Source organism: Phalacrocorax aristotelis, chromosome W (genome assembly GCF_949628215.1).
Source record: "Phalacrocorax aristotelis chromosome W, bGulAri2.1, whole genome shotgun sequence".
Lineage (NCBI taxonomy): Eukaryota > Metazoa > Chordata > Aves > Suliformes > Phalacrocoracidae > Phalacrocorax > Phalacrocorax aristotelis.
In genome coordinates this window covers 25,563,195-25,576,043 of record NC_134310.1, presented here as the reverse complement: position 1 = coordinate 25,576,043, position 12,849 = coordinate 25,563,195, and the positions used below count along the sequence as shown (strand labels likewise).

Below are 12,849 nucleotides of genomic sequence, written 5' to 3'. Positions count from 1 at the left end.
AACAATTAGTAAAAACACGCCTAAGTTTACACTCATTGGTCAGTGATAAGCATCCCACTTGCCGTTGGTCAGCCGTAGTTAAATTAGCCACGCCTGCCATGTAGATTAGCACGCATGCTCTTTACGGGTGTGGGGGGGCAAGTCTTTTTGGTCCTGAATTGGGTCGGTGGTCGCAATTTCCCCCTGCCGGAATTACCTTCCCCCAGTTTTCATTCTTTAGCGCCTTCTGAGCCAAGAAGTTCCCTGCCATCATCACTGGCCGACCTGTGGCCCCCCCCCATCTTGGCACTCTCTTGTATCAGGATGCTTCCACTGTTAGCAACAAATCGCCAGTCAACATTCCAACCATTAAGACAGTTAACAAGTCAATTGAACGGCCCTCGGTTACACAAGCACAAACAGTTCCATATTGACACGAATCAGATGAACACATTTTACACTGTTTATTGGAATATTGTTCTGAATTAATATTACATGAATTGTGATAAATGGGGGGTTTGAGTGTTTTTCTTTTTAAAAGCTTTTTTCAGCTGAATTCCTTAATTTTATTATGGTAGCTTTGGAGGCAAATTTTCAACCAGTTCTAACTTTGGTTGTAACTATTTAGATTCGAGTGAGAATTGACAAGGATCCAGAACTTGGATTTAGTATATCAGGAGGAGTTGGTGGTAGAGGGAATCCATTCAGACCTGAAGACAATGTGAGTATTTTATACTAATGTATTTTAAAATAATTCTGATTAATTTTTTTCTAGTTTTTACCAAATTAAAAAATCATGTATATCCCCAAACCTAAGCCACTAAATTCCAGGGCTTGATGGGAGAAAATTGAGGACAAATTATGGAAAATCAAGGTGGTAGGTGACCACTGTGGTCACATGAAAACAGAGGATTATTCTGGCTGAGTGGTTTTTTGCACTGTTCTAGATATCAGTCAACAGATTTGAGATAGTGAATTATGGAGTTTACAATTAGGAAGCCTCTTAAAAGAGAACATGATTTAGTCTACAGCCTTATTTCTGGTGGTTGATAATTCATCTTGACATGTACATCTGCCAAATTAAAGGCAGATCAGAATTTGCCCTTCAATATTCTTTTAAATGCAATTCTCTTGGATTTAACATCAGAAAAGGGAGGCAGTCACAAAAGCCAGTAGATGTATAGAATAACATAGCAGTCTCTTCTACTTAGGATGGAAAACTGAGATGTTTTGAATAGCAATCTGTTTCATGGTACCACAATATTCATGAAATAAGTTGATAAAAGTGTTTTTCACCTCTGTCTTTCAAGGGTATATTTGTAACCAGAGTGCAACCAGAAGGTCCAGCATCTAAGTTGTTGCAGCCTGGAGATAAAATAATTCAGGTACTGTAGTCATCTAATTAACAAATCTGTGTAATATATGAGTTTATTTTTAGTTTGCACCTTTTCTAAAAGAAGAATATTTACTTTTTAATTTTTAATTTAATTTTAATATAGATTGCCAGTATCTTTTCCAGAAACATTCTTATATTCTGGGATGATGCTTTTAGTTTTCTTCCACCTAACATTAGGATGGGTGATACAGGTTGAAGCATCAATCAGTTGGATCATTTTTCAAATTCACTTTTCACACTTTTAAAGACAAAAAAAAAGGCCTAATGTCATTCAAGATGGAATGTGAGTGTTTTCATTAGGCTTTACTATCATTCAGTTATTTAACTTGTGGTTATTCACATGCAGTTTTCTGAATAGTATGTTGTCTGAACACCAGCAGTTGCCCCTCACAACTCCTTTCCCCAGCTGCAACTCTTACATCCCCCTCCATCCTGCAGTTCTTGCCAGTCTTTGCTGCCTCTCCCCCAGCTGACAGGCTTGACCTGCAAGTGCTGGCAGAAGCTACCTCTTGGCTGGCTGATATCTGTCTGGTCACAGCATGTACTTCCTGGCTGCCCCATCTGCTGCAGGCAAGCCAAGTAGATTGCTTCAGGAGCCATGGCTTCTGGGCTGTAGCTGTGCAGTTCTGTTCTGTAGGAAGTTGGTACCTTTCAGACCTCTATTGTATCAGATTTGTTTGAAATTTGTCTAATGGGCTCACAAGTGATTTGGAAAGGGGTCAAGGAAATGGACAAAGGGTTTATATAAGCTTTACTTTCTTAGGGAAACAGGCTAACAGGACATTTAAACAGTGCTGTTCAACCCTTAAAATTGCAAAGCTTGTTAAAAATTAATTATTCACTACATTAGTCTGAGAATGCTTATAGTCAACTCTGCTGCATTTCTGTTGTTTAAAAAAACATCACCAAACCAAAAAAACAACCACCCACTATTTTAATTAAACCACAGCCTCATGTGAACTTGCTAAAACAAAGCCAAACTGAACACACAGCATAATTCTTCTACTGAAAAGGCCAACAAGCACACAGGAGGAAAAAAGCAAACAAACAAAAAAACCCCACAAAACACCTAAGATTAAACTGTTCCAACTAAAAGATAGTTTGTTTTTCAGCATGGCAAATAGTTCTGTACTTGTTCCTCCTCATGAGGGCAAGAGAAAGCTGGCTCTAAATCCTAGTTCTCCTACTGATGGAGACAACTTTAAGGAAGAAGGGGAACCCTCCAACACTCCATACAAGAAAAAGCAGCATGTTAAACCTTTGAAAATACTGGCAACATATTTTTACATATTTATAGAGTGGAACATGTGTGAAAGGGTGACTTTAGTCTTAATGGTGTATTCCTGTATTTATGGAATTTCATTTGTCTGTGACACTTATAATGAAGTTTCCTTTTGTCATGCTGGTGCTCTGCTTGGGTTTTCCTTTTTGTTTAATGAGTAACTCGTAATTCAAAAAAGAGCTGAAGTTGCATTTGCATGCTTAGTCAATTACAGGCTGTTCATTTCTCATAACTAACAATATCTTATGTAACATGTTGTTTATACTCGTGATAATCCCAGTGACAATGTAATGACAGTTCTACTGTCTTGTTGCTGCCTAGACATCTACAGTTTTTGAATATCATATCTCCCAAAGAGGCTTCGCTATGCTTGATTTGGCGATATTCTCTGTAAACATGCATTAGACACACATAATGCATGTCTAATACATATGTCTAAAAAAATTCTGTGACTAGATAATTGCATGTAAGTCTTAAGATATTGTTGCATATTATCACAGAATCATTAAGGTTGCAAAAGACCTTCAAGATCAAGTCCAACTGCCAAACCAACACCACTGTGCCTCCTAAACCATGCCCTGAAGTGCCACGTCTACATGTTCTATGAATACCTCCAGGGATGGGGACACCACCACCTCTCTGGGCAGCCTGTTCCAATGTCTGACCACTCTTTCAGTAAAGAAATTTTTCCTAATATCCAATCTAAACCTCCCCTGATGCAACTTGAGGCCATTTCCTCTCGTCCTATTGCTAGTGACCTGGGAGAAGAGACCAACACCCACCTTGCTACAACCTCCTTTCAGGTAGTTGTAGAGAGTGATAAGGTCTCCTCTCAGCCTCCTCTTCTCCAGACTAAACAACCCCAGCTCCCTCAACCTCTCCTCATAAGACTTGCTCTCCAGACCCTTCAGCAGCTTCGTTGCCCTTCTTTGGACAGGCTCCAGCACCTCACTGTCTTTCTTGTAGTGAGGGGCCCAAAACTGAACACAGCATTTGAGGTGTGGCCTTACCAGTGCCGAGTACAGGGGCACAATCACTTCCCTAGTCCTGGTGGCCGCACTATTCCTGATACAAGCCAGGAGGCTGTTGGCCTTCTTGGCCACCTGGGCATGCTGCTGGCTCATGTTCAGGCAGCTGTCAACCAGCACCCCCAGGTCCTTTTCTGCCTGGCAGCTTTCCAGCCATTCTTCCCCAAGCCTGTAGCATTGCATGGGGTTGTGACTGAAGTGCAGGACCTGGCACTTGGCCTTGTTAAACCTCATACAGTTGGCCTTGACCCATGGATCCAGCCTGTCCAGATCCCTCTGTAGAGCCATTCTACCCTCAGGCAGATCAACATTCCTGCCCAACTTGATGTCACCTGCAAACTTACTGAGGGTGCACTCGATCCCCTCATCCAGATCATTGATGAAGATATTGAACAAGACTGGTCCCAGAACTGAGCCCTGGGGAACCCCACTTGTGACTGGTCACCAACTGGGTTTAGCTTCATTCAGCACAACTCTCTGGACTCAGTCATCCAGCCAGTTTTTAACCCAGTGAAGAGGACACCCATCTAAGCCATGAACTACCAGCTTCTCTAGCAGGATGCTGTGGGAGACAGTAGCAAAGGCTTTGCTAAAGTCCAGGTAGACAACATCCACAGCCTTTCCCTATGACCTCACCTGGTCATAGAAGATCAGGTTGGTCAGGCAGGACCTGCCTTTCATGAAGCCATGCTGGCTGGGCCTGATCCCCTGGTTGTTCTGCACTTGCCTGGTGAGCTTACTCAAGATGTATCTCTCCATAGTCTTCCCTGGTACCGAGGTCGGGCTGACAGGCCTGTAGTTCCCTGGATCCTCCTTCCAGCCCTTCTTGTAGATGGGTGTCACATCGGCAAGCCTCCAGTCTGGGACCTCCCCTATTAACCAGGACTGCTGTTAAATGATGGGAAGTGGCTTGGTAAGCTCCTCTGCCAGCTCCCTCAGTACTCTCAGGTGGATCCCATCCGGCCCCATAGACTTGTGAGTGTCCAGGTGGCTCAGCAGGTCATAAACTGCTTCCTCCTGGATTATGGGGTGTTTCTTCTGCGCTCTGTCCCTGCCTTCCAGCTCCAGGGGCTGAATACCCTGGGGATAACTGGTCTTACTGTTAAAGACTGAGGCAAAGAAGGCTTTAAGTATCTCAGTCTTTTCCTCATCCTCAGTAGCAATGTTCCCCTCTGCATCCAGTAAAGGATGGAGATTCTCCTTGGCTCTCTTTTTGTTGTATTTGTAAAAACAGTTTTTGTTAATCTGGCCACTATTGTAAGATATGAGTTCTAGTTGGGCTTTTTCTTTCTAATTTTCTCTCTGCATGACTTAATGAGATCCCAGTGCTTTTTTTGAGTTGCCTGCCCCTTCTTCCAAAAGTAGTAAACTCTCTCCTTTTTTTTTTTCCCTGAGTGCCAGCAAAAGCTCTCTGTTCAGCCAGGCCTGTCATCTTCCCCACCGGCTTGTCTTATAGCACATGGTTAGGACTAGGACATTCTGTACAGATGATTTGGAAGGGTTATTGCCACTTTTGTTCTCTGAACAGTCTATACATAAAACTTTCTCTGCAATCCTAGACAGATTTAAAAATCATTGCCTTTAAAACAAAGGATTCAGCTGGTAGTAACAGCAAGTGTTTGGTGATGGGATAAGCAGCTGCAACTCCAAAATGGCACAGCTAAGGTGCAGAGCACATGACCAGTTCTCTCTCTCTTGCCATATAAGGGGTAGTAGCTCATGGAGAAAGGTGGGATGCACAACTGGAAGCAGTAACAGTTTAAATTGGACAAATCTGTCCTTCTGCAAGAATTTACCACCCAAACAGAATGTGAACTTGCAGTAATACACCCTGAGAAGTTGAACTGTAACCATGTTTTCCCTGTCTTTTGTAGACCACTTAGGCTTGCCTGTGTTTGCCAAGTCAAACCTGTCCCAGGAATGACATTATTGCTTGGAGTCATAGGAAAATTCAAACTGGGAGTGACCTCAGGAGGTCTCATGCCCAACCTCCTGTTCAAAGCAGGGTCAACTAGTAGGTTGGAACAGGTTACTCAGGGATTTATCTAGGAAGGTCTTGAAAAACTTCCAAGGATAAAGATGGCATAATCTCTCAGAGCAACCTGGTCCACTGCTAGACATGGCAGGGGGACAGGAATTTTCATTACATCTAGTCTGAACTGTGTTCCACAGAGGGGTCGACCTGTGGGGGTGTGGAAGTAGTGTGTCACAATATAATGGTTTTAGTGTTAGTAATAAGTATTCTAAGCTCTTTTCTACTTTCTATTACTACTGTCTCAAGTCCCAAGCTATAGTAGCAGGCCTTGTAGTAAGTTGGATCAGTTCCTACCAGATTGCCTGTTTAAATTGTCTGGATTTAATTGCTGAATGATAATATGCTCTCTTTTTGAAATCAACCCCTCACATGAAAGGTGAGAGTTCCCTAGATACATGCTTCATAAAGAATTAAAGGTACTGGATTTTTGAGGATACAGAGGAACATAGAGGAGAACACCCAAAGCATGGGAAGAAACTGGAGTGCTAGAAAGGGGAATAAAGTCCTACTAAAATGGCTCTCAGTACCATGAATGTGTTTTTGTTAAAGGCTTCAGTAGTTCTAATTTATCATAAATGCTATTTCTAGTATTTAAACTGGGATGTACCATTTGTACTGCATTTTCTTTTTTTGGTGTGGCTGTATTAAGGCTGATCAACTTGATGTCTAATGTTAATGGCTTAAAGTTCAGCTTTCTCTTCTGGTTATTTGCAAATATATTCAATACCTTCGGGGCAAAATTCTTCCAAGGCTAACACAATAGTTTAATTTCTTGTAGCATATGGGTATGTTTGACTCACATAAACAATGTAATCTGCAGATTGCAGTGTTGTCTGCATTCATATAAAATTTGGTTATTTTAAACTGAGTTTGAGCTTAAACTAACATGAAATATTAAACTGTCATTTTCAATGTTAAAATTTTCTTTTTAGGCTAATGGATACAGCTTCATCAATATTGATCATGGACAAGCAGTATCTTTGCTAAAGACGTCTCAGAATGTGGTAGACCTCATCATTGTACGAGAAGTTTCTTCATAAATACTGTGGACTGAAAGGAAAAGCCAGCAGGATCCATTGAAAGACTTATGGGAAACTGAGTATTTTGCCTATTTTTATACACTAAAAGAACTTTAAAAGAATTATGATCAAAATTTGTACAGGAAATTAAATCCTGAACTTGTGGTTAAAGGGGGGAAACCACTGTATAGAATGTTCAAGAAATCATTTTAGAAATTCATATGGTGAATAAACTTTTTTAAGCATTATAGCAATCTAAGGATCACTCCTCTAAGAACAAACCTGTGTTGTGTTTTTGTACAGATGGCAGGTTTATTTTTGGATAATTCATACACGTTACTAAACTTTGTGCAAGACTGCAAAGCCTTGGTTGTAGCCAATTGACAGATGGCAGGACTGTCTGTCCTGTAGCTGTTTATTGCTTTTATTTTTATTCACCAGATATTGTCTTACGCTGAAACCACTTCCATAGATGTGGACAGGAGATATGAAACATTGGCTTTGCTATGTGCACGTTGTATAGATGAATGGGTAGATGGAAGGTGGTGCTGGTTGGACAGAATAAAAGTCAGGTGAAACAACTATCTGCTAGCTAAATCTGGTATCAAGAAAGAAAGTGTTTAGTTTTGGATTGTATGTCTACCAATAAATGCAATAAAAGCTTATGGTGGTTTTTTAGGAAGACTAAGTACAAATTTGATGCTCTACAGGATTTGTTCTTAATGTAGTCACTGAATATTCATTTGCCATGTGATTGATGTTTAGTTGGGTTTTCTTGCATACAAATTAATTTCAACTGTACTGTGGAATTGTGCCCAGACTTTTTTCTCTGCCATGGAAATCGCCAATTTTGTGCAAGTGGTGGTACTTAAGTACCCCATTTTAACCTTATAGATTTTAAAAATGAAACTGAAATGGCCAGTTTTTAAGGTGGTTGCCTGTAATATATATTTAAACACAAAGTAAATGATGCAGGAAAGGTTATGAAAGTCATCTCAATTTTGTTTGGCCTTTGCATTGCCTTGTTAATCAAAAAGGGAAACCATATGTATGGAGCTAGGTAACCAAAGCAACTTTGTGAAACTGAGCAGTGATGGAGAAGTGCTGTGGTGAGATGGAGAGCAAAGGGAGGGTGTACTTACAACCCACCAGTTTGTAATGATGTTTCTTAAAGGGCTGTTCCTACACATTAAATGTGAACTAGACACTTCAGAGTCATGAAAGGGTTTCTAACTATATTAATGTAGTAGTGATTTACCATAGGCTGCCTTTGTTCCTTATTACTGTATAAAATATTTAATTATGCTTTTATTAATTTTGTTTACCATAAATATTAACTTTATTTTTCTTCTTTGTAATTGAATAGAGACTTCATTATCTGCAGTGATAATTAATACATAGTCATTATGGACCAGGGAAAAGTGCCATAAAAGACCCCAATAACTGTTTAATCAGGGCTAATGATTAGCACGTCACTGGAGCAATATTTAGTTATTGCAGTTCATTTTTAATTGCATATAAGTTGGTAGTTTGAAATGGGTATAAGTTGCCTTTTTTCAACCCCTGTATACAAAAGTAAATGCTTTTAATAAAGCTAGCAAAAACACCAGCCTCCTGTAGTTTTGGGACAGTGAGCTGGAAGAGAGGAATTATACATAGCTATTGGTAATAAACAGGCAGTACTTAAATAAGTGAACTCCAATATTATTGCACTTCTTTCAAAGATGTTAACTATTGCTTATTGTACTGTGTATAGTTCTAAAAATTTTAATTTAAACCCTTTAACTCTTTGTATATTCTTTAGTTGATTTTTGGTAATATTTACATAGGAAAATTTTTTATATATTGGCAGAAACATGCTGTATTTTGATAAAATTCACTTATTTTCTGTGTGCTGTTAGTCTTCAAAGAAAATAATTGAGAAACATGGCTATATAATGGCAGGATTCAGTGTTCCCCTTCTAAGATGTGTTTTGTTTAGTTTCTGTTTTTCTGAATTGAAAATGCAAAATGTTCACACTGCCTTTCAAAGGGAATGCATACATACAAGTCCTAAGTTAACTTGGTCTTCTATATAACCTGTATCTTTGGGAAGGGGAGAAGTCCAAAAAGCAGAACTGATTCTTTACTGATCTTGGACTGACTTTGTATACATTTTGCAGTACATTTTAATATATCACTGAGGAATTATACTGTATTGTATTTTGCTTTAATAGTAACAGAAGTTTTAAACTTAATTTTCAGATTTACATATCACAGGAACATTCTACCAAAAACTGTTTGGCTCTGGTAGAACTGTAAGAGTAGAGATGTATAGTAAGAAGTTTAGTACTACTTCTGGAAATAAAATAGTTGGAAGGGTCCTACAGTGCTCATCTAGTCCAACTGCCTGACCAATTCAGGGCTGACCAAAAGTTAAAGCCTATCATTAAGGGCATTGTCCAAATGCCTCTTAAACACTGACAGCCTTGGGGTATTGACTACCTCTCTAGGAAGCCTGTTCTGGTGTTTGACCACCCTCTCAGTCAAGAAATGCTTCCTAATGTCATCTCAACCTCCCCTGACACAGCTTTGGACCATCCCCATGTGTCCTGTCACTGGATCCCAGGGAGAAGAGATCAGCACTGCCCTCTCCACTTCCCCTCCTCAGACAGCTGCAGAGAGCAATGAGGTCATCCATCAGCCTCCTTTTCTCCAAACTAGACAACCCCAGAGTCCTTAGCTGCTCCTCATAGGACTTGCCAACAGCAACCAGCTCTGTTGCCCTCCTCTGGATGCATTCAAGGACCTTCACATCTTTTATAAATTGTGGGGCCTGGAGCTGCACACAATACTCAAGGTGAGGCTGCACTGATGTTGAATACAGTGGGATAATCACCTCTTTTGACTGGCTGGTTATGTTGTGTTTGATGCATCCCAGGATGCTGTTTGCTCTCTTGGCTGCCAGGGCACACTGCTGACTCACATTGACACTGCTGTCAACCTGCACCCCCAGATCCCTTTCTGCAGGGCTGCTCTCCAGCCACTCCTCTCCCAATTTATACTTGTGTCCAGCATTACTCTATCCCAGGTTCCGAACCTGGCATTTCAACTTGTTAAAATTCATCCCATTAATCATAGCCCAATGCTTCAATCTATCCAGATCCCTGTGCAAGGCCTCTTGCCCCTTAAGAGTCAACAGCACCTCCCAGTTTGGTATCATCAGCAAACTTGCTAATGGTGCATTCAACTCCTGCATCCAGATTGTTGATAAATATATTGAACAGAACTGGCCCTAGAATTGAGCCCTGAGGAACACTGCTGGTGACTGGTTGCCATCCAGATGCAGCCCCATTCACTACAACCCTGTGAGCTCTGCCCTTCAGTCAGTTCTTCACCCAGTGCACCATGAATCTGCTCATCCCACAGCTGGACAAATTGTCCAGAAGGATGCTGTGAGGGACAGTATCAAAAGTCTTACTAAAATCCAGAAGAACTACATCCACTGCCTTCCCTTCATCCAGTAGGCAGGTGACCTTGTCATAGGATATGAAATTAGTTACGCAGGACTTTCCCTTTGTGAACCCATGTTGACTATGCCCGATGATTGCATTATTCTTTAAATGCCTTTCAGTAGTACTCCGTATAATCTCCATAATTTTTCCAGGCACTGAGGTTAGACTAACAGGTCTGTAGTTCCTTGGGTCTTCCCTCACACCCTTTTTGTAGATGGGAATAATGTTGGCTAGCTTCCAGCCAGCGGGGACCTCCCCAGACTCCCAAGACCTTTGGTAGATGATCGAGAGGGGTCCTGCTGTAACATGCGCTAGCTCCTTCAGTACTCTGGGATGAATCCCATCAGGCCCCATGGACTTGTGAGCATTCAGCTGATACAGTTGATCCCTTACAATTTCAGTGTCCACAAATGGAAAGTCACTGTTCCTGCATTCATGGTCCTCTGACTCAGGGGACTGGGCAGCCCAAGGTTTGTCAGTATTATTAAAGACTAAGGTGCAAAAAAAAAGCATTGAATGCCTCCACTTTTTCTTCATCCCTATTTGTCAAGTGATGATCTTAAACAAGTATTGGGCCAATGTTTTCTTTAGACCCCCCTCTTGCTATTAATGTACTTAAAAATATAAATAATTGGTCAAAGCTTGTCTTCAGTAAATTAGCAAATTAACTAGCCAATAAAACATGAATTATTCAGTAAACATTGGAGTTTTCAGTGGATTGAGATGTGTTTGTTCCTTCAGTGTCTGTATGTAAAGGTAAACACATATCAAACTAGATGATTTTGCAGAGGGTGGGAGAAAGATGTCTCCTGAACTAGTCCAGCCAGGATTCATCAGGAGGGGAGACAATATTGGCACTTTTCTTTTTGAATGCATCTTAAACTACATTTTAAATAGAATAAAATCCATCAGCAGCCTAAGTTACTCAGCATGGCAGTGAGTTGATGCAAACTCTGTTAATTCTTTCTATTCTTAATAGGTCATTAAAGAATCAGTTCAACTGATGTAATGAAAAGATTAAGTCTCCCACATATTTATTATGTAAATATTTTTTTAGTTTCTTTTTTGGACTAGAGTTAAAAAATGTGTATATACTTGAAAGCATTCTATGAACACAAACATAGCAATAAGCAACACACAGAATCAAACCTTTATGATTATTTTGGTTTTGTTTAGAAATATTACCTTATCAACAGCTATGAAATGTTTTTATTGATCAGCATTTATTCAACATTCCAAATTTCTGTATATAATTAGACTGTTTCTGAGGTAACACATGGAGAATAGATAATGCTCTTTAACTTGTAGGAAATTCTCCATAATGTGATTTTATTCTTCTATAGTTTCTGTAGACCTTAGTTCTCTATCAATATCTATTAGTAGAGGCTTATTTGTGTTTCTGGCTCCATGCATCTCAGTGCCCAGGGGTCTGCTCTAGCTGATTTCATTGCAAGACCAGGTTATTCAGAATAAATACCTTTGTGAATAACCCAATCTTGCAATGAAAGCAGCTAGAGCAGCCAGTGGCTGCTCTCCTGAAGAGATGAGTAGTCTTTGATGCAGATCAATAAGTTTCAATAGAAGAGAGGGGTGGTTAAGTCAAGGAGCAGGGTTAAAATTAAGATCTTATTGGGAGTGCTCTAATGAGATATACAAGAGTTATATTGTAAATAAAGAGCTACTCGAATGGTTGGATAATGCCAAATGAACGTCAAATTCGTCCTTACAACTTGGGGTTGAAGATAAACATCCAAAAAGAAAACCTTATCTCATGCCACATAAGATGATTTTGGAAAAACTAGGTTTGTCTTTACTCATTCCACAGAACTGTATTTTAAGTCACATATTGTATGTTCTCATTCCAGTTGAGAAAGTTTAGGAGTATGTTCACATGTGTCAAGAGTGAATGAACCTCGTGCTGTTCCACTAAAGCATTGGTGCATACTTAGCACAGCAGCGGTCATTTAGTTAGTTCTTGCTTTACCCATAGAACAGTGAAGGTTCTTTGGTTTTTTAAGAATTTATATTTTTATACTTGAACCGACAGTTTTCCTGAAATGCTAAATGTTACTGTTTCATGAAGTAGAATGATCACCAATGTACAGCAGTATTACTGCAACAAGCTAATAAAAACATTATATATCTGCAAGGCAGTTGTGTCTAGGCTTACAAACCCACTGTTTTTAATTCACATTCTTATTCATCCTCACCAAGTAAGCAATAAAATATGTTATTTAATTTTCTGTGACATTATCTGATTCTTCTTACAATTATGAAGACTAAAGAAAACTAATGATGACTGTTGGCAGGGAGAGGAAGCTTTTATAATGATGAGCTAAGAAAAAAGCCACTGGAAACTGATAAAAATCAATTTCATATCACATTTCACATATTGCTCTTTGTAGTTTATTTTTGTTGAAGAAATTAAGCTTTCTACAGCGATCCATGTTATTAATTCAGTAGCCAGGGCTTTCAGGTTACACAGAGGAGGTGCACACACCATTTCTGTACAGACATATGTTCCGATAGTGAAAAGAGTTTAAATTTCTAGACTTGGCACATTTTTGAAAGTGATGGCTAGAGCGTGACGGATGCACCCACTCTGACTGAGTGAAC

General features: G+C 39.8%; 1 protein-coding gene across 13 annotated transcripts in view; it reads left to right on the top strand.

The window, feature by feature from the left end:
• Positions 1–12,481, top strand: part of LOC142049445 (erbin-like) — a 159,059-nt gene extending 146,578 nt beyond the window's left edge. For all 13 annotated transcript variants that reach the window (XM_075077170.1, XM_075077174.1, XM_075077173.1 and 10 more), the window contains 3 exons: positions 608–700; positions 1,290–1,364; positions 6,653–12,481. In XM_075077170.1, coding sequence (XP_074933271.1) covers positions 608–700; positions 1,290–1,364; positions 6,653–6,760 — 276 coding nt within the window. In that variant the 3' untranslated portion in view covers positions 6,761–12,481. The remainder of the gene's footprint in view (positions 1–607; positions 701–1,289; positions 1,365–6,652) is intronic.
• The last annotated feature ends 368 nt before the right edge of the window (positions 12,482–12,849 follow it).